A 26,853-nucleotide genomic window follows, 5' to 3' on the forward strand; every position below is an offset into this window, starting at 1 on the left:
TTCCATTTCCTTCCTAATATGATTTTTCATGTCAATTAACAACATAATTACTGAAATAAGGTGAATAGAACATACCCTTATACAGTTACACTGCATCACCACATATCATGTGATTTTTACTTCAACTTACTACTCCGTACAAACAACAAAAAGTCTTATCCTTGATATTCCTACATATCCACAGTATCAATAGGAACCATGCGTGAGTAGCTAAAATGGTCCTACAATGTTCTTGTATTGTATTATCAATATTTATGATGGGGTTATGTTTTAAAGACAATGTATATAAGAACAAGATGTATACTACCAACCCACAAACTAGTAGGCAATAGGCATTCATCAATTTAAACAATCCATACAAAAACACATGCTTCGGTGCGGGTTAAAGGTCACGAATATTATCGTGCATTGTTTATAATTGAGTCACCAACAAACTTAAAAATTGAAATTTCGAGAAAGAGAGGGAAACGTGTATCATCGATCGTTCCAATCTATGTATCAATCAATCCCCGCATATGGTCTTGCTTGTTAAACATCATTTGCATTATTTTATATTATTACGAGGAAAAAATACGGTTAGCAAATTCATTAAAGATCATTTGTCCATTGTTACACGCAGAGATATCCCACACAAAAGATTTTGCACGCACAAGGTGTACAAGAAACTTATGGTATACGGAGTAACTTTTTTCCAGTTTCTTGTAACTTTCACCCATTTTTTTTGTAACTTTTAATATGTTTTGATTAACTTTTATATTATGAAAAAAATTGATGGACAAATATTTTAAAGGCCTAATTGATTACTTTTATACATTATTAATAATTTCGAGGAATAATTTTTATAAAAAATGATAAAATTTACCACTAAAAAATATATAACTTTTACATATACCGGAGTAACTTTTAAGTATTTTAGATTAGTTTTTTATTCCGATTCACAATATTTATTGTATTCCACCTTTGAAATAAGAATTTGTGAATATTATAAGAGTATAGATTTCCTCAAGCTGATTAAACTTCAAACGATTCTAATCTAACAAGGTGATGAGCTACAAGGTTTGTATCATTGTTGTCCATTTGCAAATAAAGATAAGATTTGCTATGAATCGAATTAATTAATTGCAACATCATGAAATCAATTTTAACTTAGTGTATATCTCGATCGATGAAGTTTATGTATACAGATTATATTGGGAGTTGTTAGAATAATGTTTTGAATCGATCAAGCTCTTTACTGCAACGCCCCAACATGGGGATCTCGCTTGAGGTTTTTCGTGCTTGATTCTTTTCGGCCAAAATCCGTCCTTGTCGGGTAGATAGGAACGTGCTTCTTTTGATCAACCCTAACTAGGCTTGTTCGTCAGCGAAAACTTGAAACATATTGAAATGACTTACGAACTTTAAGCCGTGTCATAATGATTATAAAATGACATGCTTATGTGTCATGATTTAAATTGAAAACTAAAATATTTAACTTATATAACCTATTATACATGTTACTAAAAAGGTAGGAAAATCTTAATCTTCTAATTTAGAAATTGAATAATGTCATATTTTTATTTGTATAAGAAATATTTGTTTATTTCTTTATATCGACTACCTTATTTACATATTTTCATAGTAAAAATATTGTATTGATAGTAAAAATATTTTGATGACGCATGACCTATGTAGCACCCATATATACCATTTAGAATCCGACACGTAGGATTGTAACAACTAAATGTTATAGCAACTTGCGACCTTTATCATCATTCATCACCCTTTTGGTAAATTTATGTGGTTATTCTTAGAACGAAACTATATTGGATATTTGGATCCCACCAAAGATCGAAAATTTTAAGTTTCTTGACTCCAAAACATGACCAGTTAAACTTTAATCGGAACCGGATCAGGATCAACCTTGTTAAGAGTTGTATGATTTTTTTTTAATTCCAAACGAGACCGAGTTAATTGGTGCAATTTTGTATATTTTAGTCCAAATTGGACCGGAGTTCAAATTTCGATTTTTTCCTATGGTAATTTAGAAAAAAAGAGGAGACATATTGAACACTAATAAATTCAAGAACTTATATCAAAGCTTAATATAAAGCTAATATAGTAATTAATCTTCCCACACATTAAGGAAAAATTTAACCAAATAAGATTTTGTATGCATAGTACATTGTATAAAACTAAAAGCTACTTAGTAATATGGTAACAAACGGAGTTCCGATGATTTTGGAATTAAACGGAGTGGAAAATGAAACATTATTTTCCAACTTGAAAACGAGAACGATCTTTCCAATCCAGCCATTTTTCTGCCTGGACCGATTTTTTTCCAATATCGGTAGCATTAATCCATATATGGAAGAGAAGTCTTTAACATATATCTTCCCTTTGTATCAATTGCAACCTTAATTAAAAAAAAAAAATGCACAAATAGTGCAAAATAAGTAAATGATGTACGAAGTACTTCGTACTCCGTATATACGTAGTAGTCTTTAGGGCTACATACAAAGTGTTAAAAGTGGAAATATTTTGTTAAATCAAACATTAAATACAATAATCAACGTGAAATTTTAAAATACATTCCTGAATTAATTTCACTTTAGGAAATATATACTCTCTAAATGCTTATTTACAATATTTTAAAAGTTACTCCGTACAAACTACTACGTACGAACGAAGTATTCCGTATATCATTATCCAAAGTTCAAAAATAACAACTCCAATATTTATTTATTTTTTGATAAAAAGCCACAATGCGATTAATTCCGTAGTTCAATACACCCTATGAGTATCAGAAATAGAGAAATGCCAGCAAAAAAGAAGGCATAAATCCGTTAAAGAGTGTGGGGGAAACAATTTACTCCCTCCGTCCCGGAATACTTGACCTGTTTTTCTTATCGGGCCGTGTCTTAATACTTGACCTGTTTCTAAAAATGGAAATATTCTAACAATATTATATTATTTCTCACTCCACCCCTATTAACCCACCTACCCCCTACTCCATACAAAAAATAATTAAAAATTCAACCCCTACTCTCCCCCAACCCCACCCCTTTACACATTTCCCACTAACTACATTAAAATAAAACCCCACTATCAACTACTACCTATTAAATTAAATAAGTCAATTCAAGTCCCTTAAACTCTGTGCCGGTCAAACCGGGTCGAATATTCCGGGATGGAGGGAGTATTAATTAATTAATGTAGAAAAATCAAAGGCAGAACTCAGATTTCTCTCTCATCTCATGCTCAATTGTTAATTGCTCATGAAGGTGAAAAATGGTGCATGTGACACAACCGTCCCCCATAATAAGTGAAAGACTTACATGGATTTCAGCGTAACCCCATTCCATTCATTCAAACTTCCCCCTCTTCCTCCCCCGCCCACTCTCCAATGCATCCGTTATATTCTCATGAATCCCTATTTCATCGTCCGGTTCCTAAATAATTGTCGTTTTAACATTTTACGGATTTAATATAAATATATTTTTAAATAAAAAATAATTTTAAAGCCAGCTACAAAAGCTCCCTCTTTTCAGACACTTAATTCCCTCCCATCCCAATTTTATTCAAAAAATAATTATACAAAACTTTAAAAAAACCAACCAAAATTACTTCATATATAACAAACAAAAACTACCCATTTCACTCAATTTTTCACCCTTCTTCTCTATCACTTTCTCTCTCCTCTCAAATAATCGATACACCCAAAATACTTTGTAAGCTTACTTCTATACTCTGTATTTTCCAGATCTATATATTTTTTTTATGTCAAATTATTATTTTTACCTTTTTTTTTTTCATAAATTATAAACCCCACTTTTGCTAGTATCGATGAACATTACATATGAATAAATTGATGATCAATCCAATCCAAACCAATCCCTCAACTCAACAATCTCACCCTTCTAAAAATTTTCTCTCTGTTTTTTTTCTTCTCCCTTTTTAATATTCAAATTGATTTTATTTTCTTCTGATTTTCTGGGTTTTTGTTGTTCTTTTGAATTGAACAGAGGTTGATTGACTGAATAAATTACCGAAGTTTGGTGGGATTTTTTTATCCATTTTTGTATATAAATCTAAACAAAGTTATAATCTTTGGTGGGTTCGAGCATGCACAAAAAATGACAACACCAACGTTGCAGAAGAAGCAGCAAATTCATGAAGATAATGATGTTTCAACAACTACTTCTTCTAAGCCTAAAGAGCGCCGTATTGTCACTTGGACTCAAGAGGTTTCTTTCTCTCTCTCCTAAAATTTAAAAATTTCCGAGTTCGGATTATTAGTCGTGTTGTTGATAGTGTAATTTGAACAAGTAACGCGAAAACTAAATCCGATTTAGTTAATAACTGATTTATAATTAATGGATTGGATTTACAGGAGGATGATATATTAAGGGAGCAAATAAGCATACATGGAACTGAAAAGTATGATTTCAATATACATATTTCTGTTCATATAATCTTATGTTGAATGTTTAATTTTTGAATTAATTTTAATAAAATGAAATAGGTATTTATGAATTTTTTGTGGGTTTGTTGAAATTAATTAAAAGGTTTGAATTTTCTTGGTCTTATTTTTGGTTGGCAGTTGGACGATTATTGCATCCAAATTTAAGGATAAAACGACGAGACAGTGTAGACGAAGGTTAGTGATTGATAAAAGTTAAATTTTTTTATTGATGATATTTATTCAAGTTCTTAAAGTTTTATTTTTTATTGGTCCCCTCTAATTCTTTTTACTGTTAGATTTATTATCAGGAATATATTCTGATGTGCTGATTATGAATTTTTTACCCTAAAACCCCTTTTTTCATCTTATTATGCAGGTGGTACACATATCTGAATTCTGATTTCAAAAAAGGGGGTTGGTCACCAGAAGAAGATATGTTGTTATGTGAGGTAATTGATTGTTGTACGTCCTCCCGTTCTTTATTAGTTGCAACATTTTTATTGCGCAAGTATGTTTTAGGGTTTAACAGAATCTGAAAATATGACAGCATTTGCTGCTTACAAAGTAAACATATAGATGTGATTTGATTTGAAAATCTTGATAAAAAGCTTATTGATGTTTTTTTTTCTGGAATTTTGCTGAGGAACATAAATGATTAATTTGAATGAAGTTGTAATATTTGAATAAAGTTGTAACAATAACAGTAGCTTATATGCAGGCACAGAAGATATTTGGCAATAGATGGACTGAAATTGCCAAGGTGGTCTCTGGGAGGTATGTTATGTTATGTTCTATTGGCTTTTGTTATACTTTGCATTCAAGTTGGAATGAATGATGCTGATTTTGTATTTGTGCATCGCGGATGCAGAACGGATAATGCTGTGAAGAATCGATTCTCCACCTTGTGCAAGAAGAAAGCGAAACGTGAAGCTTTGGCTAAGGAGAACACCAATGCATATATCAATGTGAACAACAAAAGGATTTTGATTGATAGTAATGGGTTTCATTCGCAAGCGATTGCATCACCACTTAAAAAGTTTAGGTACATTACAAATGGTTTATTTGATATTGTTTCCTGTTACATAGTTTTATACAATAATACTAACAATTGTGGATACAACAGGAGGGAGCATATTCCAAATCCGGCAGTAAGTTTGAGGTCTGGAAACATGTTGCTCAAGGAATGTGTTTCATCAAGGCAGCACCCAAGACCCCCATTTGCAGTATTGGCTCAAAATGTTGATAAATCACTAGTGTCCGCAACTAAGGACTCTTTGATCAATGGTAATGATTTTGACAGCTGCATTTGAAGAATCATTTGTCAATTTTTTGTTGTTCACTTTGAATTTGCGGATATTGATCTTGACTTTAGGACTGGCAGTCTTTATCTAATACTATTGCTTTGTGAATATGTTACTTTGAATGAGTAAAACTGATGAATAAAAGCTTTAGTGACAGGTGACAAGAAATTGGATGGAACATTTCTTCGAAAGGATGATCCAAAGGTAGCTGCTTTGGTGCAACAAGCGGAGCTACTTAGCTCTCTCGCAGTTAAAGTAAACATGGATAACACAGAGCAAAGTCTTGAGAATGCTTGGAAAGTGAGGGTTCTTCCTAGCCCAAAATGCTCTTACCCTGTGTTTGTTCAATAATATTATAAGACACTGATGAAGGAGGCATTATGCAGGTACTACAAAATTTCTTTGGCAAAAGCAAAGAGAACGAGGAGTTTAAGTACAAAATAGCGGATACAGATATGCAACTTGATGATTTCAAAGCCTTGGTGGAGAGTTTGAGAAGTAGCAGTGATGACATTCCATTATCGCAGAGGTACAATATAAAGCTGAACTGGATTCAGAATTTTCAGTAGGACAAAACTTGTGTTTCACTGATCCTTTTCAAATACCTGTGTTGGATAATCCACAGTTTGACATGGATATGGATACTCGACACCTCACTTTGGACCATAAACATGGGATATTTGTTTCTTTTTAAAATAAAAAACCAGCCGACCCTGGGACACATACAAATGTCTGAAATGAGTACCAGAGTCCAAGTAACATCAAATAACTATCATTTCTTTTTAATTTTTTCTGATGAACCCGTGAAATATGCAGGCAGCATGATGTGTACGAGTCACCAAGCAGCTCCGAGTACAGTACAGGATCAACTAACTTGTCCGCTTGTGATCAAGGGGAACTATCTCAGGGAGAGATATCGACAATGCACGAGGATATCAGAGCAGCATCACAGTCAGTACAAATAGCAGATGATGGTTGTGTTGACATGCCAGAAAATAAGTTCCTCTCCTGTGCAACAGCAGATCAAGGTAAATATTTTTTACAAGAAAGGCAGCAAATGTTCGTGTGCTGTATGGTTATGATACTTGGAGTTCAGATGTTTAACAAAATTTCTTATCCAAGGAGTATTTTTTATAATTTTCACATTGAAAATCCTGCTGATATTGATAACTTAGGAACTGTTTGTTGGCTTGTTCTCTGCAGATTTTAATTCCCCTCTTCAAGTAACTCCTCTGTTCAGAACTCTAGCATCTACAATACCGAGCCCACAATTTTCAGAAAGTGTAAGCTATCTCCTCTTTTTACGCTGTAATACATGTTTAATCATAGTGAATTTTTTCCTTTTCATGGATCATTGCCATGAATATCAAGTCTTGCTAGGAATTTTTGGCATACAAGTCTCTGATTGGCGATCCACCATAACCAATTTGAGCTGCTAAAAACAGTTCTAGAACTTTCAATATCATATTATACAACTATATTTGGGTACTTGAGTTATTTCAGTATCTACTACTAGGGACCTGGGTGAACTAGTGAAGTGCCAGATTCCTTTGTAATAAGTCAGACAAAATTTTAAAATAACAGTAGAATTATTCTATCGATAGACTACTCTGGCTGCAAATTCTGCTTCTACTTCCTCCACTAGGCAATGAAAGTCAAAGCATCTGAGAGGTATTAACTGCTTTATTTGCATACTGTTAGAGTGTTAGGCATAAGGTCTTGGGAAGTCAACAAGGGTGCAGCCTTACCTCTTTCATGGTCCAGACTCGAACAAAAGGAATCAAAGGCTTACTTTGGTTAAAGGGTTAAGTCTATGGACGGTTTGATCACATTCTAAACTCTAATGAAAACAAATAAAGAGGTATTGACCGGAAAGGGTTGTTAGAAGGTTAGTGTAAAGGCGAGCTGAAACTCAGGAATCAACCTCCTATCTCCCTTGTACTCCTTTACTTGCATCTTATTGATCTTCTCCCATCTGACATTGCCAGTCAGGGTGCGCCAGTTATCCTCCCTGTCTTGACCACCTTCTCCACATTGGCTTTGGCTACCAAGGACATCTCTCTAGTTCCTAGCTTTTCTCTACTGTATTTCATTACTCCTTGCCAATTTTGTTAGTAATGTCAATCTGTTAATGGTGGGAAGTATACAGTTAGACTCAGCAGAACATTTCCTATATCTTTCCATCGTAACTCAGCAACCAAGATGCCAACATATCATGCATAACCAGCTTTGCTGCTTGCTTGTACTTAAACATTCTAAGTAGCAGCACCGCACATCACCTTCTTTCCCAGTCACCAGTCTGAATAATGCTTGCAACAGGAAAAGATATGTCGAGAATTGGATTCCCCCTCTTGGAAATGAATCCATCAAAGAATTTAAAAACTTACTGGAACTATTCATAAGTGGCTCTACTTAACAGAAGTGCCGAACTTGGATATAATAAAACACACTTTTGGACCATGCTGTTGTATTCAGTTTTAGATACGTGTAGGCAATGTCTATGGAAAATTAGAAAGCTTAAATGATGAACTGGACTAAGGGAATCATATACAGACTTCCTGTGTTATGTAGCAGATGATACTAGTTAAAAATTATTAACCACAGTGAAATCTAAGAACATACAGGGAATCATGCATGCTCTGAAGAACATTTAAATTTCTATTCGAACTTACCTGATTCAGTTTAGCAACAAGTAAAAAGGGTGAGGACTAATGATTAAGATGTTACAACAGATTATAACATCTTTTTGCTAGTACATTAATCTCCTACGCTAGATGATCATGTTTGAGATTATGTTAGGCTTTATAAGAGGACTCTCATTACAGATTGTTAGAGTGGGTGGGTGGGGGGAACTGAAGTTGCATGCTTTGTCAAACTAGTGTTTTCTTCGACGACTTCTCCCCTTGTATTATTGTTTAGGTGTGCCTTACTCAGAACTTCAGAAGTCAGAATGTTCAGTTTACTAAGGGACCAATATTAGTTAATGTTAGCATATTGTCATAGACACATGACAGTTGGAAATTGCACGTTATATGAACTGAGCTTGGGTAGCGAACTTATTTTTGGTGTGAATTGAACTTGGATAGTCCTTATTTGAACTGATCTAAACTTAATGACTCTTATCAGAACTTATTTAGTAATACTTATCGAGAACAAGACTGACGAATTTAATCTGTATATATTTGCAGGAGAGGCACTTTCTACTGAGAACACTTGGAATTGAGTCTCCTACTCAGAACACGATCACCAATTCCATGCAACCTCCACCTTGCAGAAAGGCACTTCTCCAAGGGCTTTGAACAACAATTTTCCTGATCGCATCTTACAGATAACAACCATCCTTATTCCTTAATACTATTGCAGTTATAAAGTCGAAGATTTTTGTCAGTCTTCGCGGTTTTTTCCAGCATTGCAGCCACATAGGCCCGGATTTTTTTGAGAGGCTTTCTAAGATCTGCATTTCCAAGATCCACATTCCAGAATGTCAAACCAAGGCGACATTCTTTCTCCATCAGATCGAACTATCAACGGTCTGCATTCCCTTCATTCTTTGTTTACTGATTCATCTTCAGGGTGCCTAAAGCTTTACCCTGGTGTGAATTCAATTGTCTATGATGTGTGTCATTCTTTCGTTTTTATGGGGTTTCGAATTAAGGGTAATTCAATTCCCCCCAGCCAGTATTTGGCATTTATTCATCTTTTGTACAGCAACCTGCAACACCATAACCTTAGTTTATCGTAGAGTGTATAATCATTTATACTTGGGTATCTCATCGATCCCAAATAGATATAAGTAAAAGGAAGAAAGAGTTTTGGAGGATCTACCAATGGAATGGTAATCCTTTTTGTTTTTCTTTTCTATCTTGGTGTGAAGATAGTATAGAATAAGCTTTTGTTCGAGGTTTTCGATCTTCCTCACTGGATGTAATGTACTGTAAACTCAAGATGATTTGAGTTGGAAAAGAAAAAAAAGAAAAAGGCAAAGGAGTCTGATTTGTGTGCAGTTTTGAATTTCTTGTTAATCTTTGCAGGTTTCTTTTGCATAAATATACATGAAAAAAATATGAAAACTCAAATACCCATGAATGTATCCTTCCTACATGAACTGATGATCATCTTGGAAATTTAACAAATCCTTGTAATTTTATGCTCAAAGATTCATATGAAGTAAACATCTGAGACCAAGTTGCAAAAAGAAAGGAAAACAGAAAATTGAAGTTCTGGGTGCAAAACAAAGAGGAATTGAAGTAAAGGTTGTACTTACAGTTACAGATAAGCTCAGCAGAACATTCGGATCGACGAAAAGCTGCTCTTCTTAGTATCCTCTGACCTCTGTGCATACTTTCCTGAAGCTTGAAAGTGAAGTGGGGGAAGAAGATGAATACTGTGAAGATTTGTTAAGTTCAGTTTGGAAGATTATTAAAGATGGTGGAGGACAAAAAGTGATCATTAACTAACCCATAATAGCTTAAGGAGGGTAAAAAGAAGTGGAGGGAACAATATCCAAATTAAAGTGTACTCTTTGAATGTGACATTTCTCCCTCCAAACTAACTTGAATTAAAAACTTAATTGTTACATTAATGGGAAAATTACTTGTTTTGCGCTTTGATTTTCTTCTTAAACACACTTGAATCATTCATCCTTGGGGGCTCATTAGTAATTTCTGATTGTTTGGTTCTGTACTAATTTGTGGCATGCACTTTGGTTGCTTATGGGTGGGCCCTAATCCTATAATTTATCTAATGTCCTATGCTCCAAAATTTGACTGATTATATCGAGAAATTCCAAGTTTATCTCCTTGATTAGCAAGAACAAGTAAATCAAGGGATACTTGGAAAAAAAGAAGTCATTTAATATAAAAGTGAGTATATTATAAGATTCTAGCTATATATTTTTGTAAAATAACTCTGAATTAGGCTTATTTAACTGTATATGTTTGTATTATTCGAATTTGGATACAATCAAATCTGGAAGACATGGAAAGAGGTAGAGGGGACGGCGAGGTTACCGGCTGCTACTAGCGTGTCAGCGTGATGTTGGTGGCAGGTAGCAGCGCACGAAGAGTGCAAGAAGATCCGTCTGCTCGTGGTTTGGATTGGCTGCAGCTTGCGGTTATGAGGACGACATTGGTCGGAACTGAGGGTGGGGACCACCACCGACGAGAACGAGGATGTTGTAGCGTAATAGCATGTGGACGATGGAGAGAGAGTGGGAGAAGGTGTTGTTGAAGATTGGGCGGAACTCCGCGGAAGGGAGTCGTTGTTGAAGACGAGGAAGCCGGAGTTGGTAGGTGATATGTCTTTTATTTACCAAAATGTCCACTTGATATACTCTTTCTGTTAATTTCCGAGATAAACTCGGAAAAGCTCGATTATATCCCTGGTCTTGAGAGTTTTGGCAAATCTTCCAACAAAAAGCAAAGAAGATTTTAGAAAGATAACCGTACTTTAACATGGCTCAACTTGTTTTGATTTAACCTTTTCGAGTTTAACATTCCAAATACTACGCATGTTTGTGTGATTAGATTGTTGCCAACACTTGATCGAGAATGAATTTGATTGACGATGCAATGATAGTATGAAGTATTCCAATTTGAAATAATTATGGTGTCGAAAGCCAGAATACTTTCTCTCTCTAGAAGAGAATTCTCTCCCCAAGGATTTTTGGAGTCCTGATCTTTTAGAGTTTCAACAAAACTTTACAAGGTAAAGTTATATCTAAACCATACATTTTAAATTCAATGGTTCATATTAGTGTGAAGGAAAAATCAGGGGGTGAATATTGATTTCCAAAAATAGAGGGATTTTGGAAAGATAAAATATGAGCCATTGACTTTTCATTCAATGGTTGATATTTCTCCAACTCTACCTTGTAGAGTTATTTTAAAACTCTAGAGGATCCAAGGGTCTTTCCCCTCTAACCCCCCACAGTTAGTGGCTTCCCCAAAGAGGTAATTCCCTCATTTACCATTACCCCGTTTAGATTATATCCACCCTGCTTTTAATGCTAGAACTTAACACTCGACTATTCTAACTGCATTCCCCCACATCTAAGCCAATAAAAAGCTACCTCCAAAAAATCCTACCTTCTCACCAACCGAAAATCAAGCTTATAAAATAGTCTTTTACAAAGATGTCCCTAGAAAATACCTCCAAGAAATCCTCCCCCCATCCAGCTTTTAACCCCTTACCAGAGAACAAAAAATATAAGTGCAGGAAGTCGTGGGCATCAAAGGGGTTTCTTGTAGACATGTTGCATAAAAGCTCCCAAGCTTGGGATGCTATGAATGGGAAACTGAAAACATATCAGAACCAAAGGCAATCAACCTCCCCCCAAGGAAAAAAACGGGCATCGAAGAATTTCAAGGGCATAAATCTCCAGAAAGAGAAGAAGAGAAGGACGAAAGAGGCAATCCCGGACCTGAACGAAATTAATGAGACAGGTGATGTTGACACCTCCCTATCTTTGGGAGGAATCTGCTGTGGGTGTCCCAAAGGCCCACCCAATTCAGATATGAAGATTCTCTCGTGAAATTGTAGAGGATTAAGATGTTAGGGAAACTCTACAATTACCTTCTTGCAATGGCTCGTTCGACATTTCAAACCCGAGATCTTGTTCCTTATGGAAACTAAGTGTGTTGTATCATGTCTCAAATGGTTAATGAATGGTTATGACTTTAATAATGTAGTTGGTGTTGATGTTGTAGGCCTAAGTGGGGGCTTAGCCATGTTTAGTGCCCCCTTAGTAGTAATCTCCCCTGTTTTATCTAGTTGTAATTTCACCTCCTGTAATGTTGTTGATGTATGGAACAATGAATGGTCCCTAGTTTCTCTTTACGGTGCCTGACAGTGTCTGATAGAGTTGTAGTCTGGAATAGTCTCTCAAACATTAGAAGCTCCCTTAACAACAAAGTCTTGTTCTTAGGGGACTTTAATCAGGTTGATAAGTATGAGGATAAACTGGGAGGAAGCGATCTAATAGTAGGGTGGACGGATTATATATGTTGGAAGATAGGAAATGGCTTAATTGATATCCCTCATATTGGGGTCAACTTTACTTGGTGCATAATCAGAAGGGTAAGAAAAAAATCTACGAGAGGATTGATAAAGGCGTATGTTTAGAAGATTGGATGGACAGTTTCCCAACTGCTAGCATTCTCAATTTGCCCATCCTAATACCATATTATTCCCCTATTATTTTGGAGCTCAAGCCCAATCAATCAAAGAAGAAAACGTCGTATAAGTTCGAATACTGGTGTCTTTCATTTAAAGATTTAAAGAATGACCTCATTAGAGAATGGGCACAACCATTCACAAGCTCTCCTATGTACTCAATTTCGAGAAAGATGGGCCAAATCAAAGCTAAGTCATACCACTGGTGTAGGAAGTATAAGAAGGAGAAGAATTTGGACTGGGAGGATGTGACAAAAAAAAATGGAGGAATCACAGATAACCTACAACAACAGGCAACAACCTATCCAAATGAAGAAGGATGAGGTGGAAGTCAGGAAACAACTGGAAGAAGAGATTAACATAGAGTTGGAATTTTGGAAGCAACGATCCAGACTAAACTGGAACTCATGGGGGGACTCAGTCTCGTCACGTTCTATAGATCGACAAAACAAAGATCAAAACATAATGAGATCTACATAATCAAAAACTCTGAAGGTGAATGGATTTCGAATAACACAGATTGAGGACCAATTCTACTCGTATTTTTCCAATCTCTTCCGTGCAAATTCTTGCACCCCAACTGCTAGCTAGGGAGTGTTTGAGAAGTTTCAAGGTAAAATGGGAGGGAATGAAGCTGAAGGAATCACACCTGCGAACATTAAACATGCCTTTCTCAAATGAGGAAATCAAAACTGTTGCATTGTCAATTGCGAGCAACAAATCACCGGGACCCGATGACATTCCAGGAGCGGTTTTTCATAAGCTTTGGGACCCCATGTCAAAAGAAATCCTAGAGGGGGTTTACAATTTCTTCAATAATGGCAAATTGGCCATATCCTAAAAGAATGGAACCATACCTTCATCACTTTGATCCAAAAAAATCAACCCGGTGGAAGTGGAGGACTTTAGGCCAATAAGTTTGTACAACGTAGTGTACAAAATCATCTCCAAATGTCTCACTATCAGACTACGTCAGATTCTTCCTGAAATTATTGGGCCTTACCAGAGCGCGTTTGTGCAAGGTAAGCTAGTGGGGGATGCGAGCCTCATAGCACATGAACTGCTAACCCATATCAAGAGGAAAAAAACAAGGACAACAGGCGTAGGCAACAATCAAAATCGACATGAATAAGGCTTGTGATCGAATCCAATGGGATTTCTTGTGCAAGGTTCTACAAGGTATGGGGTTCCCTCCTTTTTGGGTGCTAATAATTATGGAATGTGTGTCATCTGTCAGGTACCAAGTCCTTATAAATGGGGAACCTTAAAAACAAACGTACCTAAATGTGGGCTACGACAAGGAGACCCACTTTCCCCGTACCTATTTATTCTGTGTATGAAAGTCTTATCGCATCAAATTAGAGATCTGGAGGTTGCAAGTTCCATTAAGTGTATCACGATCTCTCAAGGGGCACCATCAGTCTCACACTTTTTTTTTTGTTGATGATGCCCTATTCTTCATCCAGGCAGACAATTGAAGCTTCCAAACTTGGAACTCAACTCTTGCAAAATTCTGTGAACTATCAAGAGAAGTCGTTAATTTGTTAAAATCGTCGATTATTTTCAGCCCAAATACCAGTGAAACTAGTAAGCACGAGCTAAAGGAGATATTGGCCATTCAACTAAAGGAGAAGTTCGGTATTTACTTGTGTACCTCAATATCGATCCCGGCTTCAAAATCGAAGGACTTCAATATCATAATTTCTTCATGGGGAGCTTCTTCCCTCTCTCAGGCTGAAAAAATTGATCCTAATTAGTGGAATCCTGTTTACAATGTGCAACAATGTTATGTTCATATTCCTCCTTTCTAAAAGAATTACCAACAATTTGGACTCAATGATCAAAATATTTTTCTGGAAATCGAAGGGCAAAGAGAGAGGAATACGCTGGCGCAACAAATCTCTACTTGAAAACCCTAAAGAGATGGGAGGACTTGGCATTCGCAATCCGGCTATGTTCAATAGAGCACTACTGTATAAATATGCATGGAGATGTGAGCAAACCAAAGGTAGTATTTTGTCATAGCTGTACAAACACAAGTATGGAGCTCTCCCTCAAAATCGGTCGCACTAGGTACATCTAAAGCCCAATGGTCATGGGGCTACAGAGGCATCACCAAAGTTGCCATAGAATTCAAACAAGGAACGAAGGATAAACACAGTTCAAGATGCCCGGCTACCAGGGAATGTCGTTTGGTTCAAGAATTTTCTTCCACAGGAAAGGCAAGGAGAACTTCAAAAACTAGAACACCTTTTGGATGTCACCAAAAGAAACTGGAACCAAGCACACATATGGCAACACTTCTCCAGTGATGATGCATTCAGAATTCTGCAGACCTACGTCCCACATAACCATATGGACGATGAGTTCTACTGGGGCCTCACGTTCTCAGGGTACGCCTTTCTGATTAACAACAGTAGTGATCACATAGCCAATAAGGATGAATCAAAATTTTGGAAGACTCTATGGATAATTAACACACGTACTCCACAAATAGAAAGTGTTCACCTGAAAACTTTGCAAAAATGTTTGGCAACCAAAACTAATATCAATCGTAGAGAGATCTTTATAGACCCCACTTGTGTTCTTTGTAATGAAAAAGAGGAATCTACGGATCACCTCTTAAGAGACTGTCCAGGGGCTACCAGAATGTGGCAAACAAGTTTACTGGGGATCAACACAACAGCTGGATAACTATTTAAAAAAGCTGGATAAAAGATTAATCTCGATGTACAATATATTTATTGTACATCTTATGCGTGCAAGACCTTTTTAAATCAATTTAGTTTTTTTTTTTTTACAAAAAATACTATGCAAACGTTAGGGTCAATGCAATTATACAAGCGTATAATATCTTATCACACTAACAATTACATTGGAAAAAGTATTTGTCGTATATTAGACATCCCAACCCACAACGTCCCTTTAAACTATAAAATACAAATCTAGAAAAAACTCTGTGTAAGTCGAGTTGTTCTAATCTATACTGTTATATTAAAAAGCGTTTATACCTAACCTCATGGATTACAAGCTTCAATTCCTACCATCTTAACTAGGTACAATGTATTATTTATTTTTCTATATAAATGTAAAATACAATGTTTTGAAAATGGACTCATATTTACAAAAGTTATACCCCACTAAAAGTAAAATGCGGAGCAATGAGCCACATACTAGTTTACTTTATTAAACATGTAATACCTATTAAATTAACCTCTTCATTCATTTATAAATATTTGTCCATATATATAAGAGTACTTTTTTGAGGCAAACTTTAAATCTTAAAACATGATGATACTTCGTAATTTATAAAAGTTAAATAATGAAACCCTGAAGAAGTAAATGACATTGACGAACTAGCTAGAAGCCTATATGCATAGTTGCATACCATATATTAAAGAAAAGAGATTTTTTTTTCTGTAAGAAAAGTAAAAGACTAATCTATTTAAACTGTTGGTACATTGTCTGGAACATGGGTTTCCTGAATGCACTGCTTTAGGGAAATTGTCAACTAAGATAGTCCTATCACCTTATTTTATGCAGCAAAATATTTTTAAAAGATGATAGACATTTATCTACCCTATTTATCATATAGATCAAAATTATATATTTTGAGTGGGTTTGTGTGCGGGTAGAAAGTTTTAGAAGATATTGATTGATTTGAGCCTAAGCCCGAATTGCATTAAAAACTACAAATCGAGGTGAAAAATCATGTATAAACTCCAACTTAGTTTCCGTAAATTTGGCCGAGCTCTCTAACCGAAAAAAATGTATTAAACCTATTGAACCATATACCTTGATTAGTTGCTAAACTCTGTTATATAAGCCAATTCTTCAAACTTGGTCTCCCCACTGTGGATTTCCTATTTTATCTTTACTCACGTGTTAAATTTGTTAAAATACAAACTATTATTGCTCATATAGTTACCAATTGAGGTTGTCATGAGTGTTTAAGGGTCTCTTACTCCTTAACCAAGATCTCGGGTTCGAGCTTTGAGTATGGAAAAATCTCAACTAGGAGGGATGCTGCCTATCAAAGCACCCATGCAAACTCCTGCGGGAGATTAGTCCACTCGCCGAAAGCAGTGGGAACTCCTCGTAGTAGAACAAAAAAAATTGCAATTATTGTTACACATATTTTATTATATGCACTCATCGTGTGCAAAATATACCAATGAGGTCTTGGCTTAGTGGTTAAGACTGAGGGCATGTGGACGATAAGTATCGGTTTCGATTTTTTCCCGCCCACATTCGTAATTTATATTGCCATTTATAGCTCATTCGCACGAAAAAAAATCGTGTCAAAATATAATGGTGATAACGTTGGACAGGTAGTGGTGTAATAAGGGTAATGATTTTAATTAGATTTTTTTTTCATATTTACCACCTTGTAAGTTTCATGTTTTTGTATTTACCACCTTATATATAAAATATAATTTCATATTTACCACCTTATAAAATATAATTTCATATTTACCATTTTAATTTTATGAAAAGTTTTGTATTCACCACTCCTTAACAAAATTCATCTTATTTTTTTTTTTTATCCATGTGAGCTCCACTTAACCAACTTCTTTAATTTTCCTCCTCTTTTATTAGGCTTCCAATTAAAGAAGTTACTTAAACAGGGTTCAAATAGATTGAAAACCGTCATGAGGTGGTGAATTTAAAACATTTCATAAATTAAAGGTGGTAAATATGGAATTATATTTTATAAGGTGGTAAATCCAAAAACCTGAAACTTAATCTTGTTGTATGTATTTTGATTTCCAGGGGTTAGTTGCTTTTGGCGGGAAATTAGTTAGTTAAGTGTTAGTTAGCTTCCTGATTTGAAGAAAATCTGTTAGAGCTTAGTTTTGATCAATTGTCTATTTCTGTCCGCTTGTACTAAGCAAACAAGCTATAAAAGCAGCCTAAGTATAGGAATGTAATCAATTTTTCAATAATAATTACAAGCTCATTCTCTCTTATCTCATACTTTCTCTATATCTCTCTATTTATTTTATGAAGCAAGCCTTTCCAAATGGCACATGTGAATGTCCCATATTGATGAAAGATGAGAGATTTAATCAGTTAATATGGTTAATTAAGGGGTTACTCCCCTTATAACTATATGGTTTTAAGCTACACAAAGCAAGCAAGCAAGCCGTAAAAGTCGGACTTAAATTTGATCCTGCAATTAGAAGAACCATATAGCATAGTCTGATAGACCGACAAATACAAAACCAAAGTGCATGTAGAAACATTGCACAGCTACTTTTATTGTTCTAAGTTCTAACAAACCAACAACTAGAATGAGCTAGCTAGAACTTATGATCTGAGTGTAATTTCCTATTTCTGTCACGAAGTATACTGGTAACGTAATAGTCATACTAGCTAGTAACTACTGATGCTAATTACTCTGCATTTATCTACATTACTACTCCTCTGAAGGCTGAAGCAGATGCATGAACTTGGCTGTCAAACAATACACAGATCTAGTTGAATGTTGTAGTTGCAGTATGACATTAAAACTAGAATGCATGTATACATGGAATAAGCATGTTATTTATGGAATGGTGTCCGAGTCATGCCATGCTATTGAAGCTGCTCCTGGATTATTCTGGCTCTCAGCGATGTTTTCATCTGGAGAAGAAGCTTCTGAAAATACAAAAAGATATATCAGAGGGAAACACAATCTCAAGTGACCACACAGAAATAATTAAGCAAGTACAGTAAGTAATATGAGTCGTACCTTGAGTTCCTGATGACATTGACGGTGCTGGTAATTCTAATTTGGTGGTCACTTTTTCTTGACTCTCCTACATACATGATACATTGATACATACATAAAAAAAGATAAGTTATTATGAAGAAGAAACATTTGGGGATTAATACTATTTTAGAATGTCCGGAATATATAATTGTACGTCTTACCCTTTGATTGTCAAGGGAACACCTTACATCCCAAGAAGCAGCGTGAGAGGCAACTTCAGGAAAGTGTCCAGTTTTCCATCCATCAACAGTAAGCTTTGACATTTCATAAGCTACAGAATTTCCATCGGGTTTCACAAAAGCGAAGATAAAAGAATCGAACTGGTTGCGTAACTCAAGAATGTTAGTAACAACTTGTTCACTTTCCAGGTCTTGTATCATCGCAACTTTTATCTTTTTAACAAGTGAATAACATGGACATTCAGCAACCAACTTTTTGTAACCAAAATCCAAGGCTTTCTGTAACCCATAGTATAAGGCCTCTGCTTCCCTGTATTCATCACTTAACCCCAACACCGCCTGCGAAGGCTCCACCCACTTAACACCACACATATCCAACTTGCCATCCGAATCCCGAATACAGTATCCATAAGAACTCGGACCACCACATACATTTAGTTGTCGCCAAGAAGGAGGTGCGCGTTTCCAGGAGGACCTGCGCCTATTAACACACCACACAGCGTCACAAACAATCAAAAATTAAATCCTTAAATTCTACTCCATTTTAACAACTTCATAATTAGTAATAACATTACTGCATCTTTGCATTTCATCATACGGAGTCAGTCATATATATAACTCGATTCAACATCGTTTTAACAATTCATTATACGCTACTTCATTTTAATCTGATTTTAATGCATCGAATGCGTACTGAAACTTCCGATTTCTAATTAATTATACAAAATTTCAACCCATTTCAATTTTCTTTAATCTTCTAACATGCTATACTTTACCGAATTTTAAATTTGTTTCTTGAGAAACTCATAGAAATTCCATATGAATCAAACTAACTAACATTGATTTAAGTTCCAGAAACAAAAATAAATCACATGATCAATAAATAAAGAAATAAAACTTAATTAATTTTGACAGAAATTTACCTTATCGATTGATCAAGTGGACTGCGAATTACTGGATTAACTTCTTCACCATCGCTACCTTGTTCATCTTCTCTTCCTCTCTTCATTTTCTTCTTTCTTGTTTCTTGTTTCTCTCTCCTGTGGATTCCTCTCTTACTTGGTACTTCTTTTCTCTGTTTATATCCTTTGGAGTATATATATATATATACTTGTTTGAGTTTTGGCGCAAAGATTCAGTTAGTTATGGGAAATAACAAACCCTCAGAATTTTAGTTAGTTAGGATATTTGCCACGTACCTGAGTCTTAACTAAATAGACTTGTAGTCATAGCCTTATATCACCTTAGAATTTATAGGGTTGAAAAATTGTAATAGCGATAGTAGGGATGATAATCACATCCGAATTCGAACCGAGTCCGACCCGATCTGAAGGAAAATATCCGATCCAAATCCGGGAAAAAAGTCCGAATCCGAATCCGATTAAAAACATCCGAATGGATATGGATCGGATATGGAGTGTGCAGAGACTCCGGCCCGAATCCGACCCGAGTCCGAATCTGAGTGCAAATTCGACCTGAAATCATTTCAAAGTGTTTTTTTTTTTTTTTTAAGGAAGTTCCCAATATAATCTAATATATTTGATTAAAACGCATTTATTTGTAATTTATTAGTTGATTAGAAACTCATTAGATTTTGGTAAATGAGAAATAGGATTTCTAAATCCGCCTTATATAAAAGTATGTATTTCTAAATTAGTTTAAAATTAAAAAAATACAAGTTCTATGTAAGTAAAGTTAAAGCATGATTAAGATTTAGATATGGATATGAATTCGGATTTGGATATGGATGCAATTTTGGGGTCGAAATTTTAAATGGATCGAGTATGGATTTTACTACATCGGACCCGAGTCCAACCCATTGTCATTCCTAGAGATGAGCGATCATGTACGCGTATAGATCAGGTCAACATGGGATTAAAGAAAACGAAAATATTTTTTTTTTATGCTAACCCAACGCATGACTTTTTTTTTTGGTTCTACTGCGAGGAGTTCCCACCGCCTTCGACGAGGTAATCTCCGTTGGTTAAGGAGCAAGAGGCCCTTAACCACTCACTCATGCCAACCTCAATTGGTACCCTGCCAACGTATGACTTTAACTCTTATTAGTTATTACACATTTTCTTACGTAAATATTACAAAAAATGGTCAAAGACACAACGTGAATAATGCAAAAGTCAAAATGGCGTGATATTTGTGGAACTGAGAAAGTATACATTTCGAGTCGGGTAGAAATTTCTTAGAACATATTGATTGATTTGGGACTAAACCTGAATTGAATTAAAAACTACAATTCTATCTTGGAATAATGTTTAAACTCCGGCTTAGTTTCTGCAAATTTGGTCGAGCCCTCTAATCAATTTTTTTTTATCCCTGTTAAAAAACGAAAATGATAAAGGTCGCAACATGCGACCTTTAAGCCGTGTCACAATGATGACATGTCATGCTTATGTGTCGTGATTTAAATTGGAAACTAAAATATTTAAATTATATAACCTATTATATATATTTCAAAAAAAAGTAGGAAAATCTTAATATTATAATTTGTTTCCTTCTTTATATCGATTTCCTTATTTGCATATTTTCATAGTAAAAATATTGTGATGACGCAAACCTACGTGGCACCTATATGTACCAATTAGATTCCAACACGTAAGATTGCGACAAGTAAATGTTGTCGCAACTTGCCACCTTTATCATCACCCTAAAAAAAAGGACCTTAGTTACCCGTACTTGTTAATCCGTATTATACTCTTACTTGCGTGTTAAATTTGTCAAAATGCAATTTGAAATTGCACATGATCGGAATCGGAATTGCATGTACACACTAACACACTTGAAGTTCTGGTTACATACATTGAATTGTATGTACAGGTCGTTTCTGACATCTTAAAGGCCTGGGGCGGTTCTATAAATTTGATTATACGACATGCAACAAAAACCAAATAATTAGAAATGGAGAATACTACTCAAAATCGACCAATTTGAGATACTTATTTGGCAATACTAACTGATAAGTTGCCTGAAACTGAAAAGGTGATGACTGAAATTGACAAGGTCACAAGGTATTGAAATTAACAAGGTAGTTGAATACATTAACTGTTTGATAAAACTGATTATTTAAGCTACCTTTTTTTTTTTTTGTAATCCATAGTTGGTAATTTATATATTCCACGTTTTTTTTTCATTTGATTACTAAGTAAAATATCAGTATATGATCTTTAAATATTAATGTTGCTAATTAACACGGTACTCTACTTGCTAATACTCTTTATCATTATTTATCTTATTGCTACAATTTTTTTGTGAAATTTTTTCATTAACACATGTCATCCATCAACTAACCCAGAAGTATATAGCAAATCTATGCAACAGACCCATTAATATTTCTTGACCTTGCCTTCCTGCAAGTTTGCAACTAAGCTCCACAAAATAATGCGCAGAAAAATAATGCATAGAAAGAACAGAATGGGAAATTTTAGTTGCCTGAAATTAAAACGTTAAAAGTTTTAACGTTTCAATTTCAGTCAATTAAGTCACCTTAAATATTATTTCAGCTAATTGACCAACGTTAATATTCTTTTAAATTGACTTAAATTTTCAGCATCTAATTATTTAAGATGACTGAAATGTGTTACCAACAGAAGCTTGGGCCTAAGACGTTAAAGAACCTAAAAATATATTTGGGCCTATACTCATGCCTAAAGGTAAAGGCTAAAGTCTGAATTGTTTTGCCTAAACTCGCCCCAAACCAAGTTGGGCCGCACACATCAGACCAAGATGATCAACTCTAATTGGATTTATACGAGCATATTAATTTTATTCAGTTTTGACAGTATTACACTAGTTTGTGTTAAAATCAGATTTTATAATGCCACGGTCAAGTTTTTTTTGCTCGCAAATAGTTATAAAGGAATTACGAAATTATAAATTGGAGAGTTTACAAATACAAAGTTGAAATGTTATCTTTGTTTTTTCCATTGTGGTGAGTCTTTATGGGATTGCTTCATGGTTTGGTAGTTGAAATGTTATCATACTTATAATTTTATAAATCGGCACTCTTAACTACTGGCCCAAAGAAATTATTGGTCCATGCCCAATCTGAGTACGAGTCAACCCATTCCAAATTGGATAAATTGGATGGAGATAGCTTTGCAATATCATGTCTTTTGGATCAGAATCAGATTGGATCTAATTTAGGTAAAGAATAAATCGGCCTTGTTGGGGCCTAAATGAGCGTTAACACCTTTAGGCCCATTTTTATCTCTCCAGCCTAGTAGAAGAGTTCAAGCAGCCCGACGGATAAATAAGGAATTCGGGTACAACCCAAAGGACAAGTTATGCGGCCCAAACATTGTATTTATTGCTCTTATAAATACCAATTTATCTCCTACTTGTAAAGACATTTAACATTTATTTCAAAGCCCAAACACATTATCCACTTATCTTAATACACGTGTTTAAGATTAATAAGCTAATTACCGAGCATAACCCAACACTAATATGTTCCCTCTAATCAGACATATTACCTTCTTAGGGATTGTTTACACCTGAAACAGGTCTGATTCGTGTATGAGTCGTTTTATGTTGACTACTGGTTGAGTCGTATTTCTTGCCAATAAGAGTATTATAATAAATCACCATTATTGGAAACATTTTATCGGGTCATTTCGGTTTGGGTAGGGTTAAAATAGTATCGAGGTACACTTTGTATCAAATCGTAATTCGTCTTTGTAGTTTGTATAACATATTGCTACCTAATCAAGTGGAAATCATCATCGCGGCTACAACAAATCGTTAAACCCTCGTTTTCTTGTTTCTCTCTCCTCTGGATTCGACTGTTACTTACTACTCCCTCCGTATTTATTTAAGGGATACACTTGGCCGGGCACGGGTATTAATAAAAAGAATTGAATGAAATAAAGTAATAAAACAAGTGGGGTTGGGTAGATATTTTAATAGGTAAAACAAGTAGGGACCATGTCATTTTAGAGGGCGGGGGTAGGGTGTAGTTGTGAAATTATTTGTTTAATAGGGTGGTGGGACATAGGATATATTAGATAGCTTATTTAATTAGATGGTGAGGCTGATAAGTTACTAAAAATGACAAGTGTATCTCTTAAATAAGTACGGCCGGAAAAGGCAAGTGTATCCCTTAAATAAATACGGAGGAGTAGCTTGTTACTTCTATTTTCTCTCTTTTTATCATTTGGAATATGGCCCTGTTTGGCAATTGGCTGTTGGCTGTTGGTCGTTGGCTGTTTCACTTGGCAAGTTTGACTGACTGTTTAAGCTGGCTGCTTTTGTTGGCTGTTTGACTATTGATTGTTTAAAAACATGTTTGGTAAAATTGGTTGTTGGTGTAACTATGTAAAATGATATTTAAGGACATTTTATGGCTTTTATTCATTTTTTAATAAATGTTATGTACGGAGTAATATATAATAACTAATATAGAGTACATAATGAAGGAAATAATGCTCTTGGTCCAAGTTTGCATTTAATGCTAAGTCTAATAAATGCGTTCAGTATTAGTTAAGCAAGTTAATTATTCAGTGAGATAAAGTGATCTGAATGTCTAGCTAGAGGCCGCTTCAGATTAAGTGGAATTAATATATTTAATGCCACAACTTACTCTTGACTGAACCCGTAGGGTCACACAAATAGTACGTTAACAGATCAAGTATTTAGTTGAATATTATATTCAATAGATACTCTAATTATGGATATTCGAAAATGACGGATGTTTGTTTCAGTGGGAGCTAAACAAATTGACAAAAAGCAAAGAAAAAATATTTGCCGGAAATGAAGATATTACCGGAAACGGAAATATGGTTCATAACGGAAATATAAATATTATCGAAGTCAAAAATATTGCCGGAAACGGAATCATGGTTCGTATCGGAAATATTAAAACGAAAATAGAAATATTGCCGAAATCGGAAATATTGCCGGAAACGGAAATATTATCGGAATCGGAAATATTGTCGAAATCGAAAATATTATCGGATTCGAAAATATTATCGGAAATGTAAATATTGTTCTAGTCGGAAATAAATTCCGGAATCGAAAAAACAAATAGGAAGCACGGACAGACCGTTGCACGAACCAACGGCCCATCGCTCGTGGGCCGTGGCACATCGCTCCAACCACAAGGGCCAGCGGCTTACATTACACATTTTATTACGTATGTATTACAAAAGATGGTCAAAGACACAACGTGAATAGTGTAAAAGTCAAAATGATGCGATTTTTGTGGAACAGAGGAGGAAATATACATTTTGATCCCTAAGAACGGAGGAAGTAAACATGAAAGTCCTAGAACAAATGGAATTAAGCTGCATCAAATAAAGAGGATACTTATTTTGTGCTGTCAAAAAAATTAAAATATAAATAAAGAGGATACACAAATTCATTTTTATTTTCGATCTATTTCTTAAGAATAATGTTCATTTTGTAAAATTTATATGCCATAGTGAATACGTGTGCCTAGTACTATTATATATAATAATATCGTAGAGTAGTACAATTATTACGAGTATACTCTTAATATCCTCTATTAGTCTCAAATGAATTCCCACTAATATGAGGTATTGCAACTGCGCAAAGGGGATTACTCCTGTGCAGAATCATCTGAAAGAACTCACTCATGTCCAAAATGGTCTCACCTTCTTCTTCTTCACCGGACAATGTCGTCTTCCAATCAAACTTATGCAATAGATTTGCTAACAAAAGTTCACTGCTTACCATGGAAAATGATATCCAGGGGCACATCCTTCTTCCTTCCCCAAACAGAATGAGCTGAGAATATTCCTGCCCTTTGAAAAATATTGTCAACGAATGCAAAAACCTTTCTGGTTTAAAATCCAAACATATCGTACCTAAATGTGGGCTACGACAAAAAGACCCACTTTCCCCGTACCTATTTATTCTATGTATGGAAGTCTTATCGCATCAAATTAGAGACATGGAGGTTGCAAGTGTCATTAAGGGTATCAAGATCTCTCGAAGGACACCATCAGTCTCGCACTTGTTTTTTGCTGATGATGCCCTATTCTTCGTCCAGGCAGACAATGGAAGCTCCCAAACTTTGAACTCAACTCTTGCAAAATTCAATGAACTATCAGGAGAAGTCATTAATTTGTCAAAATCGTCGATTATTTTCAGCCCAAATACCAGTGAAACTAGTAAGCACGAGTTAAAGGAGATATTGGCCATTCAACTAAAGGAGGAGTTCGGTATTTACTTGGGTGCCCCAACAGCAATCTCGACTTCAAAATCGAAGGACTTCAAGTTCCTTTATGACAAGATTAATACCAGAATTTCTTCATGGGGAGCTTCTTCCCTCTCTTTAGCCGGAAAATTGATCCTAATTAGTGGAATTCTGTCTACAATGTGCAACAATGTTATGTCCATATTCCTCCTTCCTAAAAGAATTACCAACAATTTGGACTAAATGGTCAAAATATTTTTCTGGAAATCGAAGGGCAAATAGAGAGGAATACACTGGCGCAACAAATCTCTACTTGAAAACCCTAAAGAGATGGGAGGACTTGGCATTCGCAATATGGCTATGTTAAATAGAGCACTACTGTACAAACACAAGTATGGAGCTCTCCCCTAGAATCGGTCGCACTAGGTACATCTAAAGCCCAATGGTCATGGGGCTAGAGAGGCATCCCCAAAGTTGTCATGGTATTCAAACAAGGAACAAAATGGAAACTGGGTAATGGGAAAAGGATAATCACAGTTCAAGATGTCTGACTACCAGGGAATGTAATTGGGTTCAATAATTCCGTTCCACATGAAAAGCAAGGAGAACTTCAAAAAGTAGAATACCTTTTGGATGTAACCAAAAGAAACTGGAACCAAGCACTCATATGACAACACTTCTCCAGTGATGATGCATTCAAAATTCTGCAGACCTGCGTCCCACAGAACCATAAGGACGATGAGCTCTACTGGGGCCTCACGTCCTCGAGAAAATATACTGTCAAATTGGGGTAAGTATTTTTTATTAACAACAGTAGTGATCACAGAGCC

At 35.3% G+C, this 26,853-nt stretch overlaps 2 protein-coding genes and 1 long non-coding RNA gene across 4 annotated transcripts; 1 reads left to right on the top strand and 2 right to left on the bottom strand.

Moving 5' to 3' along the window:
- The first annotated feature begins 3,412 nt into the window (after positions 1 to 3,412).
- Positions 3,413 to 9,748, top strand: LOC110784461 (transcription factor MYB124). Of its 2 annotated transcripts, XM_021988916.2 has the most exons (13): positions 3,413 to 3,710; positions 4,005 to 4,226; positions 4,373 to 4,419; positions 4,583 to 4,639; positions 4,821 to 4,893; positions 5,163 to 5,218; positions 5,313 to 5,486; positions 5,568 to 5,728; positions 5,897 to 6,045; positions 6,132 to 6,274; positions 6,562 to 6,773; positions 6,949 to 7,028; positions 8,934 to 9,748. In XM_021988916.2, the coding sequence occupies exons 2-13, from the start codon at positions 4,116 to 4,118 to the stop codon at positions 9,042 to 9,044; spliced, it is 1,374 nt and encodes a 457-aa protein (XP_021844608.1). In that variant the 5' UTR covers positions 3,413 to 3,710; positions 4,005 to 4,115; the 3' UTR covers positions 9,045 to 9,748. The 2 variants fall into 2 exon arrangements, with proteins under 2 accessions (XP_021844608.1, XP_021844609.1); XM_021988917.2 differs by lacking the exon at positions 3,413 to 3,710 and having other exon boundaries at positions 3,723 to 4,226; positions 5,903 to 6,045.
- On the bottom strand, positions 6,194 to 10,958 carry LOC130472488 (uncharacterized). The gene is made up of 2 exons (XR_008932872.1): positions 10,010 to 10,958; positions 6,194 to 6,753 (listed from the first exon to the last, which is right to left on the bottom strand). It is a non-coding gene; the product is annotated as an uncharacterized lncRNA (long non-coding RNA).
- A 7,107-nt stretch (positions 10,959 to 18,065) lies between these two features.
- Positions 18,066 to 20,024, bottom strand: LOC130466191 (uncharacterized). Its single transcript, XM_056834887.1, has 4 exons — positions 19,776 to 20,024; positions 18,835 to 19,333; positions 18,653 to 18,719; positions 18,066 to 18,558 (listed from the first exon to the last, which is right to left on the bottom strand). The coding sequence occupies exons 1-4, from the start codon at positions 19,859 to 19,861 to the stop codon at positions 18,467 to 18,469; spliced, it is 744 nt and encodes a 247-aa protein (XP_056690865.1). The 5' UTR covers positions 19,862 to 20,024; the 3' UTR covers positions 18,066 to 18,466.
- Positions 20,025 to 26,853: the final 6,829 nt, after the last annotated feature.

The sequence above is a fragment of the Spinacia oleracea genome, chromosome 1, assembly GCF_020520425.1.
Source record: "Spinacia oleracea cultivar Varoflay chromosome 1, BTI_SOV_V1, whole genome shotgun sequence".
NCBI lineage: Eukaryota > Viridiplantae > Streptophyta > Magnoliopsida > Caryophyllales > Amaranthaceae > Spinacia > Spinacia oleracea.